The sequence below is a fragment of the Plecotus auritus genome (genome assembly GCF_963455305.1).
Source record: "Plecotus auritus genome assembly, chromosome: 4".
NCBI classification, from domain to species: Eukaryota; Metazoa; Chordata; class Mammalia; order Chiroptera; family Vespertilionidae; genus Plecotus; species Plecotus auritus.
In genome coordinates, this window is record NC_137775.1 from 13,403,125 (window position 1) to 13,426,496 (window position 23,372).

The following is a 23,372-nucleotide window of genomic DNA, read 5'->3' on the forward strand; positions in this document are numbered from 1 at the left end:
GAGAATTATTCAGCACTTATCATAAACAAAGCACTATACCAATACCTATCAATACTTCACATGATTATCATTATAAATGCTTTATTATTGAGTTGGCTATACTGAATTTTATATATATATATACTGTCATCCACAAGTATTATTTTACCAGAAAAGCACATTTTAATGTTTTCAACAAAAAGACAATTCTTGTTTGGTATATAACCTTTTTTTTTTAATTCTTTAATGTTTAAAGTATTACATAAGTCTCCTTTGTCCCCCGCATTGACCTCTCCCTGGCTGCCCCCAGCCCCTAGCACATGCCCTCACCTCCCCCCATCTGTGTCCATTGGTTATGCTCATATGCATGCATACAAGTCCTCTGGTTGATCTCTTACCCCATCACCCACCACCTTTCCTCATAGGTTGGACAGTCTGTTCAATGCTTCTATGACTCTGGTTCTATTTTTGATCATCAGTTTATGTTGTTCATTATATTCCATAAATGAGTGAGATCATGTGATATTTATCTTTCTCCGACTGGCTTATTTTGCTTAGCATAATGCTCTCCATGTCCATCCATACTGTTGCAAATGGTAAGAATTCCTTCTTTTTTACAGCAGCATAGTATTCCATTGTGTAGATGTACCACAGTTTTCTAATCCACTCATCTGCTGATGGGCATTTAGGTTGTTTCCAAATCTTAGCTATTGTAAATTGTGTGGCTATGAACATAGGGGTGCATATATCCTTTCTGATTGATATTCCTAGAAGTGGGATTACTGGGTCAAATGGAAGTACCATTTTTAATTTTTTGAGGAAACACCATACTGTTTTCCACAGTTACTTCACCAGTCTGCATTCCCACCAGCAGTGCAAGAGGGTTCCTTTTTCTCTGCATCCTCTCCAGCACTTGTCGTTGTTTGATGATAGCCATTCTGACAGATGTGAGATGGTACCTCATTGTTGTTTTGACTTGCATCTCTCGGATGATTAATGACTTTGAGCATGTTTTCATATGTCTCTCGGCCTTCGGTTTGTCTTCTTTCGAAAAGTGTCTATTTAGGTCCTTTGCCCATTTTTGATTGGATTATTTATCTTCCTTTTGTTAAGTTGTATGAGTTCCCTATAAATTTTGGAGATTAAATCCTTATCAGAAATAACATTGGCAAATATGTTTTCCAATGCAGTGGGCTTTCTTGTTGTTTTGTTGTTGGTTTCTTTTGCTGTGCAGAAGCTTTTTATTTTGATGTAGTCCCACTTGTTTATTTTCTCCTTAGTTTCCTGATATATAATCTTAATATACACTCTTCAAACAACTGCACTTTTATAAGTATAGCCTATTTTATAACTTCTTACTCTATTTAATAAGTATAAACTGGTCACTCACAATTCAGAGTGTAAAAAATCAAGGTCTTCATTTTCCTGATAGAACTGTTTTCTTTGAGTTTTTGTAACTACTTGACAGAGAAAATTTTAATCCTGACGTTTCTAAGTGTTTAGCCACTTCTACAAAAGTTTCATCTTTTCAGAAAATGTTCAGTTAAAATCAGGTGTTGTCCTCTCCGTTACAATTCAAAGCTCCCTCCTAGAGCTCTTTCTTCGTGTCACCTCTACTTTCACCTGCCTGCCTGTGCCCTCCATGTGTCAATAAAAGAGCTGCCTGGGGATGCTGCTCTTTTACTGACACTTGAGGGTGAGCAAGCCGTACGTCTGTCAATATATCCTCTGGCTGGTTCTGGAAGGTGTAGTGGAAAATTACGGGGCAAGGGAGCCACAGGTACTGGCAAGACAGTGGCTGGAATAAGAGCCCGAGCAGTCTAGGATGGATTAAAAAATTCAGTGAAGAAAGGAGGGGCTGATGAATAGGAAGAAAAATGAATGGACAAAGAACCAAAGGGCCTGCCTGGAGATGGGCAAAATTTGAAAGAGGAAGACAAAGAAGAAAGGTTAAGAAGTTCATTCATTCAGTCAACAACTACAGAACACCTTCTCTATGGTTATTCTGGAATTTAAGATTGAGAGGAAAAGTGTTGGAGTAGCTTGAAGAGGTCAAGAACTGTGAGGCTAGTCCTACCTGGTTTGGATCAGATAGAGCGTCAGCCTGTGGACTGAAGGGTCCTGGGTTCAATTCTGGTCAAGGGTAGATGTCCAGGTTGCTAGCTCCGTCCCCAGTGGAGGGCGTGCAGGAGGCAGCCGATCAATGATTCTCTCTCATCATCGATGTTTCTATCTCTCTCTCCCTCTCCCTTCTTTCTCTGAAATCAATAAAAATATATTTTTTTAAAAAAAGAACTGTGGGGCTAGGATGTAGATGGACTACCTACCCATGGACAGTGACTCTCTGCTGAGTGTGGGAAGCAACAAGGACGGGTCCAGGTAGAAGAGCAAGTGGCCTAAACCTCAAGATCTATATTTATATGAGTCTAGGAGCCACGGTTACAAGCTGCAATGAGAGCTAGAAGGAAGAAGATGTCATCTCCAGGACCTCCGCTTAATGAGATGGGTGAACACAGTGATGCAAAGGCAGCAGAAAGCAGTATCTTGGGAAGAGAGCCAGGTTTTCAATTAAAGTAAGGAGATAAGAGTTTTTTATGAAGAGATGTGGCTGCAGAGACATTTGTTCAGCATGGAATGAGACTTCTATAGAGCAAGCATAAAAACCTGAGTGTCCAGGAAAGGGAAGCACACAGCCACCTATGGATAAGCTAGATGGTGCAGAGGCCTGCATTGGGAGCTGGGGTCCAGGGACAGAGATGCGAGCTTGCTTGAAGCTTCCAAGATGCACTCTGGACTTGCCATTTTGGACATAACAGACTGTGGAATTCACACATGATTCCCCCATAGTGAAAATGACTCATCCTATTATTTAGTTATGTCACTCGACCTGCCTCCTCACAGTAATAATCCAGTCACTGCCCACATGCGGTGCAGATTCAGGCCTGAGACTCAAACTTCCCTCCTATCCCAACCCTGCTCTTGCCTTTGGAGATTTCAAAATGCTTGAGGAATGTGAAAGACCAGATTTACAGTTTTTTGGGATTCCTAACTCTAATAACCTCCGCTCCCTAATAAACATTCTCAAGACTGTACCTTGGATGTTCTTATAACTTACTCCATCGAAGAAGTCTTAAGATAGCCCCCATTATCCCTCAGCCTCTGGGTGTTATCTACGTACACACCAATGGTCCTGTCAACTCCTAAATTTTCCTATCTGTTGGCTCCATCCTAGCCTCACTTCCTTCCCAGCAGCACATAACTAATGGTAAATTAACCGAAATACTCTCTATCCAAGCTCTTGAACTCTCTTAAACTCCAGTTCTTCAGCTCTACCTCCCAGGCAAAACTCAGACTCAGTATTAATCCCCTAACAACCTGCCTGCTTCCCTACGTTTGGTAAACAATGGTCCTCCCCATGGGACTGCATAGGACTTCACAGAAAACTGCAAAGCATTCAAACTGATACCAAGTGTCACATATAATTTTTCTTGGGACAACAACATGTCTCACTGATCTTTTCACTTGTCTCTGGCCAGCTATTTTCTTCTCCTTCCCCCAGCAATTACTCTAAATGTTTTCTACTCTGCCTAAGGCCTCAACCACTCATGATTTTAATCACCACCTATATGCTAAGAGCTTTTAAATTTTCATTTCTAGTATGAATCTCTCCTTTTAGCTTAAGGCACATATGCAAATGTTTGCTAAATCTTTCTACTGGACTATACATGTTCACCTCAAATTCTCTGAACTCTTTCTATCTCTTCCGTCAATTATGCGGCTCTCTTGGTGTGACCAGCCTTTAAAATGGCCCCCAATGATCTCTGTCTCCTAACAGTCAAGTTTTTGTGCAGTCACCTCCTCCATTATACTACAGGTGGTCTGTGTCACCAACAGAATACAGCAAGGGTGATGCTATGACACTCTGAGATTGTTATGAAAAACTAACACTTCATCTTGGTCTCTCTCCTCCCACCCCCTTGCATCACTTGCCATGGAGAGGCCCGCGTAGTGAAGAACTTAAGTCTCCTCCAAACAATCATGTGCGTGAACTCCCAAGTGAAACCTCCAGCCCAGCCAAGTCCTCAGCTTGACTGCACCTCATGAGAAGCCCTGGTCCAGAACCACCCAGCTAAGTGGATTCCTCAACTTCAGACACGGTGTGAAATAATGTTGGTTATGTTAAGCGGCTAAACTTCGGGGTAATTTGTCACACGGCAATAAGTGTCAGGACAGAAAACAGTAAGAGTAATTATCTGCCAAAGACATTCTATTCAAACCAACAGTTCTTTAAAGTTGTCTTTATGTTGGGTAAGTTGCAGAAACTTCCAACCAAATGTGCTCCAGCTTCAGAGAGTATAAGATGTTTCCTTATCTTCAGATACTTAGACAAAGGCTTTTACCAGAACCAACCCCTACACGGACAGTTTGTGCTGGGAAGGGAGTGAGTGCAAACATATTTTAAGCAAATGATACACATAAAAAATAAAACTTTAAGGAAATTAAAACGTCAACATTATATTTTTAAAGGTTTCACTCCACCCCATGGAATAATTTACAAATGTTATTCCTTTCATGACCTAGGGCAATGTGGTAGATTCGGGTTCAGTTTTGGAAGATTACAACTTACATGCAAGGAGAGAATCTGTTGGCAATGTTATCCCCTGCTTATGCTTGCAGGGTGGCTGCTAGGTGATTGGTAATCACACAAAAGATGAGTATTCCCACCCCCGCTGTCCCACCCACCCCTCTTATTATCTTGTAGGGAGATAATGAGAGTCAAAGTCACACCCATGTGGGAGTGTTTAAGGTGGTAATAAGAGTCACAGTCACACAGGCCGTGACAACAGCTGACAAACCAGAGCGGTGGGGGACGGGGGTGGGGTGGGGGGGTGGGGGGGTAGAGGGGGCGGACAGCAGATGCAAAGTTCTGCATCCATTTTTAGATACAGTGCATCCTTGTTATTCATGGGTTCCATATTTTCAAATCCACCTACTTGCTAAAATTTATATGTAACCTCAAAAATCTAACATAGTATGTTAGGTAAGCTTCCTTCTGGCATGAGTTCCAGTGCCTTTGGCCGTGAGTTCATTGTTAATAAAAAATATGTATTAAATAAGGTGTCTTTAAGCAGAAACGCACCTAAAACAAGGTTGGATATTGATTGATGAAAATATGACCACTGGGTGTCAGAAACCTAACCCTGTACTTCCCCTGGAATAACTTGATACTACATCAACTGTATTTTATTTGCTGCTCAAATTTACTTTTGATAGCTGTGGTCCCGAATACTGTAGCACACATCTGCATCAAAAGGGAAAAGACACACAAAACATAATGGTAAGGCTATGTCAGCAGAGTCTGAACCAAAGGGAAGAGGGAGTGGAAATTGACATTTATTGACTTCTCCTACACAAATCACCTCATTTAATCTTTCAATAATTCTATGAGATAGGCTTTGTTATTTCCATTTTACAGATGAGGAAACTGAGGCTCTGAGAGGGTAAAACACTGAAGGTCACACACTGGTGAGGAGGGAAGCTGCAATTCAAACCATCCTGTATCTAATCAGCAACCCACACCTCTGACCCACTGGTGGGCCCGGCTGCCACCCTGGGACACATGACTCTGGGCATGTGGCTCTCTGCCCGTGAGAGACCTAAACTTAATACAGACCCATGAACTCCTGGGATTCAGAAGACTGGAATTTCCCTTCCCCCTAGACAATGATGTTATCGAGGTGTCCATTATTCTCTAAGTTATTCTTAAAACCCCAAATTAAAGAAGAATTTGGAAGGCACTAGCCTAGTTTCTTTAAGAAAACCAGATATATAAATTCTACCCCAAACAAGCCAGACAGAAAAAGTTGCTCACAACTGAACGTTTCATATATGTCAGGTAAAATTAATCGTCTTATTAAAATGTTCACCTGCTTTATTCTCATCACATTTTCTCAAGTCTATTGGAAAAAAAGAAGAAAAACTTTTATTTTAAAAATGTAACAGTAAATTAATATTGGTAACAAATAGTTACCAACGATATGGACCCTTATGCTCTATTTTAGTCACATTTAAGTGTATCTTCTTTTGTTACTCCGAGTAGAGCACTATATTCAGCACACACCCATACACACACAAATACACAACTTCCTCTCAAAATTACACATATTCTGTTTATACAGTGTTCACTAAGCAAACGATCTAAGAATAAGAATGAAATACTATTCAGTGTTTTGGTTATGAAATGTTTTTTGAAAGAAATGAGATCCTGGTAAGATTGTGCTGAAAGAGAAATAGGATGAAAAATGCAAAGACCTATGAACATGCAGACGCACATCCGCAGAATAAATGAATCTTTCCGACCAGAAAGCCCAATGTCTAGAATATGTAAATAGTCAAACTTTGTAATTCATTTTATAAGAAAGACACTAGAAATAGAAAAGTAACAGAATTTATTCAGAAATAAAATGTCAGCATACGCCACAGGATTATCACAGGTTTGGCCTAATCTCCCAGACTTGTACCGAGATGGGAACAATGGCTTGAAAGGGATAAAGGACTCCATGTAACTTATAAACAGCATGGTTTACATGTAAACGCATTGGTTTAGGGATGGCTGGTGTGGCTCAGTAGTTGATCATTGACCTATGAACCAGGAAGTTATGGTTCGATTCCAGGTCAGAGTACATGCCCGGGATGTACTCGATCCCCAGTAGGGACCATGCAGGAGGCAGCAGATCATTGATTCTCTCTCATTATTGATGTCTCTCTCTCTCCTTCTCCCTTTATCTCTGAAATCAATAAAAATATATTTTTAAAAAAGATTACATTCAAGCTACTGCATAATAACATAGCAAAGCTACAATATAACAAAGAAAGAAAAAAGATGTTGCATTTAGCATGTTCTAAGCTAAAACAACACATCATAACCAAAACTGAATATATTATAAGTAGTACCTAGGTAACTCAAACAAGCCAACAAGTGAACAGTCACATGTACTTAATGTACAGAAAAAGGACTTTTTGAAAATATCACTGGTTTTGGTATTATCTAAACACATTCTAGTTATTGATATAATAAAAGCAGAGTTAGTATTAAATGACTGATCATAAGACTTTATTTGTTAAGAATCTGGTATATCAATTACCTATCTCTGAAATGACAAATGATATTTATATTTAAACAGAGTGCTTATATTTTTATTTTTGTATCAAAAATATAAGTATATTATGAAAGCAGTTTAAGAGGAAGCCAATAAACATTTAAATATTTAAGAGTAACTTAACTTGGCTGAAATGACCTAGCATTAACCCAGAAGACAAGCAGACACAATTCCTCAGACTACTACTGACTTTCTCTACTCTATAACAAAATTACTTGAAATAGTATCATCATCATCATCATCATCATCATCACCACCACCATCATCATCTTCAATAAATATTTACTAAGATTTTATACTATGTGCAAAGTATTCATACCAAAGTCACAGGGAATATGCTACAGTCTCTAAAGCTGAGGAATTTACAGTCAAATTAGAGAAATGAGAAGACGTAATGCTAGGCATAAGGAACACAGAGCAACCACTTGCTGTCTTGGAGCCTTACAGCACTCTACCTTATGCTAATTATGTCTGCAAGTGATAAGTGGACTGAGCTATATCCAAAGTGCAATCAACTAAGAGGCACTGGGTGAACAGTGAACACCACAGGATATTAAAAGGGAAGTATCTATTGAGAACTCAAGACAATTAATGTTCCAAAGCAGGTGCCAAAACAGTCTCAAAATTTCCAAAGGCAGTCTACAGAGAGAGGTGCTGAGGCGTGTTACCTCCTACCCCCCACGCCAGGGAGAGAAGCTTCCAGGTCACCGAGGAGGGTTTTGGAACAGTGTTCCTTGGGGAGTGCTCTGGGCACAAGTGTTCTTGTCCCCAAGAAAAAGGGTGGAGGTGGATGCTTACCCTTCACCTAAAGTCTAGGGGAAAGCTTCTGATGGGACCACTTGAAGAGCTTGATGTGTCTCACACACGATGAAGAACATAACTGAACTGGTACTTGATTCATCCCCGGGAAATCTAAAGATGAGGAGCTGGATAAAGAGGCTTGTGAGGGCAAATGAGAGATGGCCGAATTGGGACCACTTCCAGAGGTTGCCTGGGCAAAGAATGAGTGCTACCTATCGACCAATGTGGGCCTTAGGGGAAAGAGACAGAGGAAGCTGGGGTGGGGTCACCCAAATCCATCCAGGAGGGTTACCTGGAGCTTGAACAGACCTCAGCAAAGTGAACGTGAAGGTCCCTGCTGGGTCCAAGAGGGTGAGGAAGGAGCACGCAGCCAGTCAGAATTTAGACACGTTTTCAATGCCAAGCAACTGAGGTGGAAGTTAGAGAAACTACATCTGCTGCTCCTGTTTCCTCGCTTCCTTTCTCCCTTGTCCAACTTGGGAGGGGTCAGGAACCAGGACTGGCAAGACAAAGCAGGAGCAGAAAGCCCAATCAGAAGAAAAAAGTCATGATGCCCCCTTCCCAATTACTGGCTTCCTCCTTGCAGCTGGCAGAGCTAGGGAGTGGGCACAGGGGAGAAGCTCGATCCTTAGCTCAGCTGCTGCGGGACTTTTATTTGTTGGTACTGGACATCTTAACGATCAAATTGAGACCTGTGCAACTTACCTACTGAAGAACAATTTGCATGATCTAAAACAACCAGAAAAGTCAGGTTGACCCATGGGCAAGGGGATGAACGGACCTCACAGAGTAAACTGAAAGGGACAGTGGGTAACAAAAGCTGCTTTATTATTACATCCCACAAGTCCTGCTTTTCAACCCAAAGCACTAAAAAGCCAACACAGTGGAGAATAGACAAGTGCACAAATGTGATCCTATAAAACAGAATTCAATCCACCCAGCTGCTCTGCCAATCCTGAGATGGTTCGGCCATTAACAAATCCAGAAACTTGCCACATGATTCAAGAATCTAATAGATAGAAATTCTTAAAATCTGACATGAGCAACCTACATATAATCGACTGGCTTTAAAGGCAGAGACTGTGCCTTGCTCTCTGCTGTGTCTCTAACACTTAGCGAAGTGCCTCTTACATCACAGGTGCTCAAAGAACCGCTATTCTCCTTTCCATGAGATGGCTGCTGTGTCAGGCTCTTAGGAAACAGGATCTCAACCAATATATCTGCAGCTGAGGAGGCTTTTTAGTTAAAAATAGATTGAGCCCTACTGTGTGCAAAATTATAATATAGATTACTTTCATCCTTTTCCTTTCACAGCCAACCAAATCTCTGCAAAATGCATGTTGTATTTTTTAATACTGTACCACAACAAAGCAGAATAAATGTGAAAAAGTTAAACTTTCAAACAGAAGAAAAATTAGTATACATATTTTTTTAAGTTTAGCAGAAAATTCTCAAAAGAAGTACTATATCCACAATGCTCTTAAATGTAGAATGGTTTATTTAAAAAAAAAAAAAAGTGGTCCCAATTCAGCCATCTCTCATTTGCCCTCACAAGCCTCTTTATCCAGCCCCCTCATCTTTAGATTTCCTGGGGATGAATCAGATGCCTGAATTAAGAGCCTGGTATCTCAGAGAGTTATAGTATCATCATCTCTCTTTAAAGACTAGGGAACTGAGGCTCAGACTTTAGTGACCTGCCCACGGTCATACTGCTAATAAGTGGTAGAACAGGAGTTTGAACTCAAGGCAGTGTGTCAGATTACCAAGCCATGCTGACGATAACGCTGAAGAGTTGGGTTCTACTGACTCATTTCAATGTAATGGTTACCTTTATAATGTCTAACTTTGAAGTATAAGCTATTGTCAAGTTCCAGCCACAGTTTTATTAACAAACCTACGCTAATGTAAATTTATTAATAAACTCATCATGAGTGAAAATTCTATACAGCAAATACCAGTAAGGTTTAACAGTTGATGTATTACTCATGCTAGCATTTGTATGTTAGAGTATTTACAATGTGTATGTGATTGTAAAATTTGACAGTTTCTAGAATGGTACATTAGAGAAGCAGGTCTTAATGGTATGCTTTAGAAACTAAAGGGGGTTGGCTGCAACAAAACCCTATTTATCAGACGTTTCATTCTCATGCCTTATCTTATCTAATAAAAGAGTAATATGCAAATTGACCATCACTCCAACACACAAGATGGCTGACCCCATGTGGTCAAAGATGGCCGCCCCCATGTCGACACAAGATGGTCGCCACAAGATGGCCATCAGGGGAGGGCAGTTATGGACGATCAGGCCAGCAGGGGAGGGCAGTTGAGAGGGACCAGGCCTGCAATGGAGGGCAGTTGGGGGCTATTGGGCCTGCAGGGGAAGGCAGTTGGGGGGGACCAGGCCTGCAGGGAAGGGCAGGTGGGGTGACCAGGCCTGCAGGGGAGGGCAGTTAGGGGTGACCAGGCTGGCAGGGGAGGGTTGTTAGGGGCAATCAGACCAGCATGGGAGCAGTTAGGCATCAATCAGGCTGGCAGGGGAGCAGTTAGACATCAATCAGGCTGGCAGGGGAGTGGTTAGGGGGTGATCAGCTTGGCAGGCAGAAGCGGTTAGGGGCAATCAGGCAGGCAGGCAGGTGAGCAGTTGGGAGCCAGCAGTCCTGGATTGTGAGAGGGATGTCCGACTGCCCGTTTAGGCCCGATCTCAGTGGGTATCCTATGCCTCTGGATGTAACAGTCTGAGAAGGCCACATCAGCTATGGTACTGCTATAGCTAGGGATACATAACATGCATCTAAACAAGAAGAAAAAACACCAGTAAACCCAAATTGATTACCATCCTATCTAATAAAAGAGTAATATGCAAATTGACCAACACTCCAATACACAAGATGGCTGTCCCCCATGTAGTCAAAGATGGCTGCCCCCATGTGGACACAAGATGGCCGCCACAAGATGGCCAGTGGGATTGGGCCTAAACGGGCAGTTGGATATCCCTCAAGGGATCCCAGATTGGAGAAGGTGCAGGCTGGGCTGAGGGACACTCCCCCTCCCCCGTGCACAAATTTCGTGCACTGGGCCTCTAGTCTTAGAAATAAAGGCATGAGACGGGGTGGGAGAAATCCTAGACATTTCAGTATAACTCAGTGTTTCTCAATCTGGGATGCTCCCTCAAACTCTCACTCCAGGTACATCTGTCAATATCTGGACAATGTTTATCTTCACGACTGTGTAAGGGGTGGGGAGGTGGGTGTTACTGGACCCCACTAGGTAGCACCTGCTAATCATCCTGCAATGCACAGGACAGCCCCGCCCATTCCAACACAGAACTGTCCAGTCCAAAATGTCAATAGTGCCAAGGTTGAGAAACTCTAGTGTGAGAGTTTTAGTGTCTGAGGCACTTAGCGGAGTGGGTGGTGCAAGTGTTAGAGATTGTAACTATAAACACTAAATCAGGAGTCCATGGAAGAGTCAAGATTAGGTGCGGTACCGAGGCCGTGATGAGGGCACTGCCATGGGGGCAGTCTCCTGCTTCCTTAGATTTGAGGCCGGCAGTGGAAAGAGAGAAAGTGACAGCAACTGCTAACAACACTCCCACCTTAAACAGTTGTGCTACTTTATATTTTTCTGATAAAAGAACAAGAAGTTGAAAAAGTGTAAGTAAAAAGAAAAGTAGTTTACTGGAGAGATGAGAAACTTCTTTTGCAGAACGGTACACAGTTCCACTACCAATGTATTGGGGGTTTCTATTACTTATAGCAGGGCGCTGGAGGGTACGACCTAAAATAAGAGCAATGGATGTTGCAGACACGCCCTAAGAGAACATCGGAATAAAGAAACATCCATGGGCTTCGTTTTGGACATCAATGTTCTGAAGATCAAACACGATTTCAAGAAGCCTGGCTTGTAGCTCCCAAAGGTATACGTGTTGGGGTGGGACAGTATCATTCCTTCTTGGGCCTTTCTTTCTCTGAATTCGGGGACCCTCTGTCACAAGAGCAAACAGTAAGAACTGGACACATTCTCAACCTCCAAGCCAGTGCTGACATAAAACAAAAAGCAACACTTCACCCAACGATGCCTTGCTTTGCATGGTTGAGTGCGTGCACCCTGCCTGTCTCTCCCATTTGATCCGTCATCCATTGGTCCTTCGTGGTACTTGTCTTCCTACCCTCAGTCACATTTCTTCACCAAAATCTTCTTATCCTCTTCATCCCCTTTTCACGCCCATGGCCTTCTTTTCCTCTCTTCCAACTCTGTCTTACTTTTCTCTCTCAAAGGTGCCAACCAGTAATGGAATTACATGAGAATTTTGGAGTGAAAAGAGTCCGGCTTTAGAGGTTCCCTAGTGATAAAGCCCCACAATGTCCCTTTCTTCAGCATACCAACACTCCTAACAAGTGGTTAGTTGAATCAACTTAATAGCACTAAGATCTACCACGTCAACTAATCTTCAGGAACTACCAACTGGGTACTGAGAGACTGCTCCTGAGATCTAAAACAGGGCAAGATTATCTAAGTTGCTCTTGCTTCACAGATACCAACTCTTTCTCCTTATCAACGTTTACTAAGCCTGTAACCCTCCCCAGCCAAGTACCGTCCAAAACTACAGGTGGCCAAATGCGCCGGCTGTTTGCCTCTTGATAATTATCTTCGGATAGACTGGGACAGTTAACTAAATACAGACATGATTCATCCAGTAAAGCTTGTTTGACACTTTGTCAGGATAAGGAATGACTCATTACATCCCCCAAACGACAAGCAAGGTATGTGTGACTCTCCTACATTGCTTGCAAGGTTTGTTCTCCCTTTAACTAGCTAACTAATAGGAGATACTAATGATTAGTTCCGCAGATTTCGGGTCCTGTTGGGGAACTACGCACTGTACCTCATTCCGTGTAGTATAACGCCTCGCTTGGCACAGGCATGCGAGCAAAACTAATGGGATTGATGGCTGTGGAATAAAGGAAGTAGATCCTGAGTTGTTCTGAGCCGGCTAATCCCCAAAGGGCGCGGGGTGCAAGTCCCATAAACCCGGCCATGCCTCTGAGCTGTCTCCTGCAAACTGATGTCGCCAGCATTCTACCCAAGTTTGAACGGCTCCTGGAGGCAAGTCTCCGGCTGTTGCCTCCCCCCAAACAGCCCCCACCCACTCGCCCCGGGCGCAGGGCGCGCAGCCTCCCAGCCGGCAGGTGCGCCCCGCGCGGCCCGCACAGGGTGCCGCCGTGCCCCCCGCGCCCCCTTACCTTGGTGAGCTGGGCGATTTTCTTGCTCATTTTCAGGTGCAGGTCCGGGCTGTAGTCCAGGCTGTGCCCCGCCTGCTGCGAGGGCAGGAATTTGGCCGCCCCGGCCGCCGAGCCGCCGTAATAGTGCTGCTGCCAGCTCATGCCCGGGGTCGCCATCTTCCCCGCGGACCCCGGCGGGGGCACCTGTTCCCGCGCCCCGGGCACCTGCCCCCGCGCCCGGGAGGCGGCCCGCGGGGCAACGGCGTCTGGGAGGCAGGAGCCGGAGCGGCCGCCTTGGGACCCGACACCCCGCGCCCTCCGGCCTCTGCGGCCGGCGCCCTCCTGCCGGCGACCCCTGGGTCACCCCCGACCAGGGACGGGGCGCCCCACCGATGGAAGGCCGCGGGCGACCCCGGCGCGGGACAGACGCCCGGGGTCGGCGGCGACAGCCCGGGCCCCGGCCAGCTCTCGCCCGCTCTTAAGCTCGCGCCTGGCGGGGGCGGCGGGGCCCCGAAGGTCCCACTCCCACTGGCACCAGGGGCCCAGCGAGGCGGCCGCGGGCGCTGCGGAGGGAGGAGGAGGCGGGGCGGGCTGCTGCGGGGGAGGCGGGGACATGGAAGGGGACGCGGGAGTCGAGGGGCCGCCGTTACCAGGGCGCGCGGCGCCCGGCCCGAGCGCGGGGACGGCGACGTCATTTCCCCGCAGCCAGGCCCCGCCCCGCGCCGCCACCGACCGCTCCGCACCCGAGGGCCGTAGGGGCGTCTCGCGAAAGGCGCGCTGGGACCCCGCGCCGGGTGCTCCCAGGCAGGGACTCCTGCGCCCGAGACGCGCAGCGCGGTCCGCCCGGTGTGCGGCTCTGGGTGGAAAATTCTGCCGGAGAAGATGGGGTCGTGGGCACCTTTGTTGGCAGAACGCGCGCCGGTTGACGGAGCCTGTCCACGTGCATCTCCGGGGCGGGGGGCCTCCAGCTCACCCCCAGCTCCCGCCTGCGCTGGCCTCAGCCCGGAGACCCAGGCGCTGAGATGGCAGGGACTTGGATCCTCCCTGCCCTGCCCCTGACTTTCCAAGTCACACACACAGGATTGTTAACAATGCCCAAGGCCAACCTGCTACGCCAAGCGCTGCTCCTCATTCAAAGCCAAGTGGCTAGGCGCGGAGCGGGCACACCTCACCAGTCCCTCCCGTGGTGTAGAGTCGCTTTCTCTCAGTCGCATGGAGCCTGGGTTTATGAAATCCAGTTGGCTCCAAGTAAAGGGGGAAAGCAAGATGGAACAGCATGTCAGCTCCTTAAGGGTTTAGGGCTGGACCCAAATGTGTCATTACTTGTGCATTTTCATCTTCTTGAATGTGTTCATTTCCTAGGGATTTTCTCCTAATATCTCTTACTCCTAAAAGTCAAGTGATTTTTTTTTTCTTTTAACATGTACCCAGGTTGAAGCAAATAGGTCATTTGGGGGCAATCTTAACACAAACTTCAAAAATGTAGAATTGTGGCTATTTTTACAATATACGTTCTCCCTGCAGTTTTGCAGAACTGAATTCCCCACATTGTAGTATGTGGTTTCTCTTTAGCATGCAAATAAACATCATATAGATCTGAGATTATTTACAAATTTGAACGGGCCCCTTTTGTAACAAAGTACTTGTGACAAAAATCTAAACCAACAAGGTAAAGATTGACTAAGATCTTGAAACACTTCAAGGACTGTTGGAATTTCAGAAAGGAAGCATGAAATTGGCTACCTTTTTTCCCAGATGCTAGGTATTCAGCCCAACCTGGAATAGACCTTTCAAAAAATAAATAAATCAATTGTCTGATTTCCAGGTTCTGAATGGAGCAGGTGGCCAGAAACACATATCAGAGAAATCGTGCTCCCTTCTTAAGCTCTAATGATGAAATCTAATTAAAGAGAATTAGGAGCTAGTGTTCCTTCATCCACCTCTAAGAAGATTCCTAATCACTTCAGCTCTCGGGTTCTGTACATTCTAAGCAGATGTATACGCTTCAGGGCCCCCTGGTGTTTCCCTAATATTTTATAGCTAAGTCTTGCCAGGGCAAAGGAGGTGTTTTTGTTTTTGTCTCTAGGACACAGTGGAAAGAGTACAGGACTAGAAACAAGGAGACCAATGTGTAGCCTCAGCAGTGTCCTGGAACCTGTTTGCCACCCCTAAGCGCCTCCTCTGGAGAATGTTATCAGTCCCTTCCCGCTGTAACTTGGGAGTTAGAGGCTGCCACTCTTGTCCACTGGTAGCTCACTCTGAACCCCATCACATGAGCTTCTGCCATGACTATACAGCATAGCCCACGAGGAGCCTTTCCCTAAAGGCCACACTCAAAAGTCATCCATGTCACTCCATGAATTCATTATTTCGCCCTGCCACGATGGGATAAACACAGGTTCTCAAATGGGAGAAGCTAGTTAAGCAAGAAATCTTGGTTAAGTACCTGTTCCTCTGATAAGATGAAATATTTATTGAATGCGTTCGGTGCTGAGGCTGCAGTGATGACTAAGAATCAGTCTCTGTCCTCAAGAAATTAGCAGCTAGTGGAAAAGATAGACAAGTGAAGACTAAGATGCAACACAGGGTGGTAAATGTTAAAGGAACTCGCAAGGGGGCGCTTAACCTAGCCTTGCTGTCAGAAGGCTTCACACACAGAAAGGTAATGTTTTTTGTTTTTGTTTTTTAAATATATGCTTATTGATTTCAGAGAGCAAGGGAGAGGGAGAGAGAGATAGAAACATCCATGATAGAGAAACATGGACTGGCTGCCTCCTGCCCGACCCCCCACTGGGGACCAAGTCCACAACCCTGGACATGTGCCCTTGGATCCACAGACCCTTCGGTCCACAGGCCGATGCTCTATCTATTGAGCCAAACCAGCGAGGTCCAAAAAGGCAATGATTGAATGGACTCCTAAAGACAGGTAGGGAAAGCGGACTGCAAGCTCTGAGGCAGCAAGCACAAAGCCCTGGAGATGAGAGAGAACATACCCCATGTAGGGACTGTAAGTGGTACAGTATGACTGAAGCAAAAAATTTTTTTAAAAATATATTTTACTGATTTTTTACAGAGAGGAAGGGAGAGGGATAGAGAGTTAGAAACATCGATGAGAAAGAAACATCGATCAGCTGCCTCCTGCACACCTCCTATTGGGGATGTGCCCGCAACCAAGGTACATGCCCTTGACCGGAATCGAACCTGGGACCCTTGAGTCCACAGACCGACGCTCTATCCACTGAGCCAAACCCATCAGGGCTGAAGCAAAGAATTTGACGAGATGTCAAAATATGACGTCGTAAAGCAGAGCAGATGTCAAGATTCTCTCTCATCATATTTGCCTTGATAAGGAGGCTGAGACTTTATTTTTAAGACAATGATGAGCCATGGAAGGGCTTTAAGCAGGAGAATGAAATAATAAGATTTTCACTTCAGTAAACAATTCTTATGACTCTGGGAAATGGATTACAGAAGCAACTTTATAACTGGATGGGGAGACTAGTTAGCTAGGAGGCTATTGCACTTATTCAGGTGAAAGAGGATGGACCATTGACTTAAAATATGGCAGTGAGAATAGAAGAGATGATCGGTCATCTCCTCTCAGGTCCCAGCCTGTCCTTGGCATTGGTAGCCACAGGGCTGATCTCCAGGCAGCCCAGCCACGTTCAGAACTTAGAAACAAAGCAGTGCGTTGGGCACAGTCCTGCGCAAAGCTCCTTCCCTTTCCCCATTTGAAGGTTTGATTCTGTCACCCTGTAGGATGAGAAATGGGGTTAAGGAGGAGGAATTCAGGGAGTACGAAGAGTGGGGGCCGGGAGAGGCAATAATGAGAAGAGTCCAGAGTTGGAGAAATTATAACCAAAGGAACATTGAGGTCAGAACAATGATGACATTATCTTTTATTTTTTCCAACTGTGGTTCACACTGTTCTCTCTCACCTCGGCCTCCTGACTGGTTCTGTTCACAACTTGAGAAGTGCTACTTCCCTGTTCAGAAATATTCACTTAAGTAAAAGAGCTTAGCTTCCAATTCTCCACCTCTTTTCCTCGTTCTGCTTCCTGCCCTACTCTCCGATTTCTCATCCTACCTTTATAAAAAGAGCAACAAAAAGCAATGACGGAAATGAAATGCGAACCATCACAAACCTATAGCTGTAAAACAAGTTTTACATCTCCACTCAGCTGAATTAAGAAAATGAAAAACTGAGGTGTTTTTTATTTCTCAAAAGCAGATTCTGCAACAAGGATGTGGATGCACGTACTTTATTTGGAGAGTGATGGCAGAAAGCATGGTGAGGAAGGGAAGTGAGACAGGAAATGGTACATTGTTACTGTGCAGGTGACGGCGTGAGCAACTGGGTTCACCACTACTGTGGACCCTCCAAAGACTGCAGAACACACCTGAAATAGTCCCAACGAGGGGCAGGGAGTGGGAGCATTTACCCATCAATATCTACTCATTATCGGTTCAAGTTTGCTCTCAGGGCATTAACTCCCCAGGCAGAGAGATGCTTAAGGTAAGAAGTCATTGGAGGTAAGCAAATTGTCTACCAAAGCATAGCTGACCTCCAGGGTTTTCTGCAAAGTCATCTGTTAATTTAGTTTTTTTTCTCTCTCCAAATTAACTGTTTTAGTTTACTTAGAACATTAAAAACCCTTTTCTATATCCTGATTATGTTTTTGTAGGTTCTATGAAAATAGAAATGCCCTATAATGTCTCATGTTTCCCATAATTCATTTTCTTATTAACGATCTCATTTAATCTCAAAATAGTCCTTGAGATAAATATCATTAGCCTCACTTTACCATAAAAGTTCCCTTTTATTTTCATGTAAAATGTACATAGCTCTCTATTTCTTAAGTGTGAACCACACAGCTCTTTCCAAAAGCACCATGGAAAGAAGGAAAGGAGTAACCTTAGAAGATAGAAGCTTACAGATTTTATAACAGAAACCCACACCTGAGATCTATATGTTCATGTTGACCAATGCCACCCCCAAAAATGTTATTTAAACAATAGAGTATAGAAACTGACAATCACTACCTTAGCCAGGTCTTCACAGTCAACATCAACAGTGATAAGTCACTTTGATAGCAGGTACCTTTGATCTGATGTGATGAAGTGGGACTTTAGCTCTGTGGTCTTCCTCTCCCAAACTCATAAGCCCAGTCTAATTATGAGAAAAACATAAAGCTAACTCAGTAGAGAGATGTTTTACAAAATACTGACCAGTACTCCACAAAACTCTCAAAGCCATCAAAAACAGGGGAAGTCTGAGAAACTCACAGCCAAGAGGAGCGTAAGGAAATATGGCTATTAAGAGTAATGTGGGCCCTCGCTGGTTTGGCTCAGTGGATAGCACTGGCCTGCGGACCGAAGGATCCTGGATTTGATTCTGGTCAAGGGCACATGCCCAGGTTGCGGGCTTGATCCCCAGTAAGGGGCGTGCAGGTGGCAGCCGATCAATGATTCTCTCTCATCATTGATGTTTCTATCTCTCTCTCCCTCTCCCTTCCTCTCTGAAATCAATAAAAAAAAAAAGGAGTAATGTGGTAACCCGGCTGGCATGGCTCAGTGGTTGAGCATCAACCTATGAACCAGGAGGTCAGGGTTTGATTCCTGGACAGAGTATATGTCCGAATTGCAGGCTCGATCCCCAGCATGGGGCGTACAGGAGGCAGCCAATCAGTGATTCTCTCTCATCATTGATGTATCTACCTCTCTCTCCCTCTCTCTTCCTCTCAGAAATAAATTTAAAAATTAAAAAATTAAATCAATAATAATAATAATAATAATAAAAGAGTAATGTGGTATCCTGGATGGAATCCTGGAATAGAACAAAGACAATAGTAAAAACTAAGAAAGACTGAATAAAGTATGGACTTCAGTTAACAATAATTTATCATGCATTAATATAAAATGTTAATAGAGGAAACTGGGTGTGGGGTATTGGAAACTCTCTGTACTATCTTCATGTAAATCTAAAACTGTTTAAAAATAAAATTATCAAGTGTCCATTAGTAGATGAATGGATAAAACAACTATGGTATATTTACACAATAGAATACTACTCCATCGTAAAAAAGGAAAAAAAATGTTACCCTTGGCAACAGCATGGATGGACTTGGAGAACATTAAGTGAAATAAGCCAGTCATATGATTGCACTCATTGTGGAATTTAATGAACAAATATAACTCATAAGCAAAATAGAAACAGACTCATAGATAGAGAGCAAGCAGACAGCTCTGGTGTATGTGGGGGATGTTGGGGAGGAGGGTGGAGGGATTGAGCAAAAAAGAAAGAACTCATGAGCACAGAGGACAGTATGGGGAGGGGGTAAGGGTGTGGATGGAGGTGGAAGAGGGTAGAGGGGGGATAAATGGTGATAGAAAAAAACAATTAAAATAGGTTAAAATACATATGGGATACAAATAGATAAAACAGACTTATTAACTTTCTAGCTGTGTTTTCTGTTTTTCCAATAATTTCCATCTGAAGAAAGTTGTTTTTGCCTTTTAACAATAGAAATACACATGAAAACAGACTCATATGACAAATTCACTATAATCTGTACTTTGACCGCTAATAGCAAGTATATTTATTGCCAAGATACTACTAAATTAGTTGGCAAACATTAATTTTAATTAACCGTGTGTCACTAACTTAAAGATGTCAGTCATGAACAGCCAAGTGTCATTATCATTAAATTACCTATTCTATACTTAAATTGCATCATTACTCAAGGTCAGAGAATTGTCTTGGGTTTTTGGCATGCTTTTTATAAATTGTCATTTGTGAATTGGATATCACCAGGAAGTGAAATGCTATCAAAAAAATCAAACTGATTTATTTAAAGAGGGAACATATTAAACAATAATTTGTATAGCTATTAGTCAGAGTGGGACCTTTTGTCTTTTCCTTTTTACAGTCTAATGATTTTGAAAAACAAAGAAAGCTAGAGCTGACTACGCCACTAGGTTCTTTTACTAATTTAACTTTCATAATTAGAGGTCATATGAATTATTCAGAATAAACTCAGTATATCTACTTAATTGTGTGGCTCTCATTTTAGTTTTGAAACTAATGAACTGGATGGACTTTGGTAAATTAACCTTCTGTGTCTCAGTTTCCTCATTTCTAAAAATGACAAATAGTAGTTAGCTCATAGGACCCAAAGTTGTCAAGACAATAAGTAAAGTAGTAAGGCATGAAAAGTATTTGGTAGGTAAGGTATATTTTAGAGTATTAAAAGTTCTTTGTAAACACAAAATTCACTGAAAAAAATCTTTGAAAAGTTATGGTGAGTAGGAAAGATGATGTAAGAAGAGAGATTGGTAATTGGGACTAACTTTTTCCAAAAATGGAAAAACAAAACTCATATACATTTGTTATACTAATTCATCTAGGTTACTTTGTGAAATATTTCTGTACACTATATATCCCTTTCACAGCTCTCACGGGAATATAAAAGTTAGGGGGAAATCTATTATCTTAAAGTTGTAATGAAGCTTAATTAATAGGAAACACCACTTTATATATAAAGTAAACATTAAATATATAAACTGCATGTGGAAAATAATTTCTGCATGAGCATAGTCTGCCAAAGCCAGTAACTTCTCTCACAGATAATCCTGTTCATAGTGCTTTCCTTGGTTTCATGGGATTGTAAGGTTTTGTTTTTTTTAAAAAAAACAACTTCTATTTATTAATACCCTGAATGTGAACTCAATGTTTCTGAAGCAGAGTGGACTATTACTTGCTTATGGCAAATAACTGTGCCAGTTACCTTTGCCACAGTTCTTTTTTTTTTTTTTTTACATTATTAAAATGTTTTTTTTTTCAAAATTTTATTAAGGTATTATATGTGTACATATCTTACCATTGCCCCCCCCCACCCCACTCCCATACATGCCCTCACCCCCCAATGTTTTGCATCCGTTGGTTACTCTTATATGCATGCATACAAGTCTTTCAGTTGATCTCTTATTTCCCCCACCTCTCCCTAACCTTACCGCTGTAATTAGACAGTCTGTTTGATGCTTTACTGCCTCTGTATCTATCTTTTTGTTCATCAGTTTATAATGTTTTTCATTATCCCCAAATGAGTGAGATCATGTGGTATTTTTCTTTCATTGACTCCTTTGCCACAGTTCTTAACCCTATCGTGACACAATGAGAGGTAGATCTGGTGTTGTCCCACACATAGCCAAGTTTGTAATGTAGGCAAAGAACCCCAAAATATCTGGATTTTGTTAAAAACGCTCACCTGAGGATATTTTTCTTCTTAAAAAGGGGGAGACAGAGAGAGAGAAACATTAATGCTCCCCAACCAGGGCTGGGGATCCTGCAACCAAGGTGCACTAGTGCCCTAGACGGGAATCAAACCCAGGACCCTCCAGCCTGCAGGCCAAAGCGCCAACTGGCCAGGGCAATATCTGAGTGTTTTTATAGGAAGTGAAATCTGTCTCCCCTCCCCTCCTGAAAGGTGGGGACCAAAACCTTTGTTAGGAGGACCCTGGGTCCTTAACTCTTACCCTTTAAAATGTAAATAAATCTCTCCAGGGGAAGATAAGACTGGTATCTCCCTGAGGGGTTATGGCAATTTCCTAGCTAATCCAAGTGTGGGGCTGAAATGTGAGATGCTAAGCCCTCCAGCACTGCAGGCCACAGGGATAAACTTGAAGGGCACATTTTTACAGGATGTCGTAGATGGAATTTCCATATCAGGAAAGGTGGTAGAAGAGAGAATCTCCACACTTTCTTCCTTTGAGTATGTGAATAAATAAAAAGGACTTGATCCCCACCGCCCTGCTATTAGTAGTCTGAGAAAATGTAAGACATATTCATTAGTCAGCAACATTCTTTCCAAATATCAACTGCATTAGAATAAAAGGTCAATCGGGACTGGTTCTCAGTGGAATGAGGGTTTCTGGGAGGCAGGTCCAGAGCTGTGTTTTAATGAGCTCCTCACATAATTCTTATGTGCTCTAAAGTCTGAGAAGCACATTGATGATTTTTGGTGTAGAGAGAGCTCTTGCATGATTGCCATGATGTTCCTTTTCTTTTTATTTGTGATTAATATCAGTAGCTATTCCAGACCTGCTGATGCCTCGAGATAGGGTGGGTAAATTCCCCTTGACACCCTTACCAAATAGTTCCCCCTTTTTGTTTAATGCGGTGGAAGCGTGAGGAACTGGAGAACTTGCCCAGGGCAACGTGGAAGCTTCTCCAGGGACCTGGAGTCTTTTCCCTCTTCTAAAACAATGACATATGCCCTATACCTGCCCCAGACTGTACAGAACTCCTCTGCACTTCAGCTAGCTCCCTCCCAGTCAGTGGCTGAAGAAGGAGGCAAGCCTTGGTAGCTATTCTTGAACCTGCCAAAGTTCTATCAATCTGGGGTTGTTACTCTTGAAAATTGTTTCTTGAGTTATTTTTTAGGACTCTCTACCTTTTCAAAGTATACTTCTCTTGTAATTGCAGAAAGCAGCTGGTTTCCCAGCCCTTCTCCATGGATTGAACATGACTCTACCCCTGGAGGTTGGGTTGGCTTCTTCTTCAGAAGGAGTGTTCCAGGCCTTGATGGATGGTTTGATGGAGAGTGAAGAGAGCTGCTGGTCCATGAGCTGAGACTCAGGACAATCTGGGGCACCCTGGGATACTACCTGATTTTCCAGTCATCAAGGGTTTAAGTGGAGTTCGGAATGCTGGAGCCAGTCATCTGTATTCTCCAGGAAACAGGATGGTCCTCTCTTAGTCAACTTCAAAACCTTTTCTTCCTAGCTTTTGAGGGCACCCACAAACTGACCCAATACTACAAATCTATTCTCCACTCTTTTCCAAAACAAGATTTCCTCCTCATCCCACAATTAAATCAATTAAGTTTATATCTCTTTGCTTTTCCTTTCTTTCTACTTTTCTACTTGGAAAGTTCTTCTTTTAAACCTTCTTCCTCCACAAATTCTTTCTATTCCCAACTCCTCCATAAAACCTTTCTCAACTATTCTTGGTCTTAAGTATTCTCAATTTCTGTACTACTCACCCTCCAAATGATGTAACTTAGTCATTAATTATATACTGTGCTACACAATTTGCTCTGTTTTTTTTTTATTCTCCAACTAAATTATAAGTGTCATGAGACATTCCCCACCTCTCACTTTACAAATGCAAAAGCTGCTCTTAGTATAGGGAAGAAATTAAGGCCACAGA

The 23,372-nt window shown here is 43.3% G+C and overlaps 1 protein-coding gene across 11 annotated transcripts in view; it reads right to left on the reverse strand.

The window, feature by feature from the left end:
- FAM184A (family with sequence similarity 184 member A) overlaps positions 1-13,516 on the reverse strand; it is an 89,312-nt gene extending 75,796 nt beyond the window's left edge. For 10 of the 11 annotated variants that reach the window (XM_080663390.1, XM_080663396.1, XM_080663397.1 and 7 more), the window contains exon 1: positions 13,184-13,473. In XM_080663390.1, coding sequence (XP_080519516.1) covers positions 13,184-13,339 — 156 coding nt within the window. In that variant the 5' untranslated portion in view covers positions 13,340-13,473. Of the gene's footprint in view, positions 1-13,183 lie in introns of all 11 variants that reach the window. The other variant, XM_080663389.1, reaches the window with a different exon arrangement.
- Positions 13,517-23,372: the final 9,856 nt, after the last annotated feature.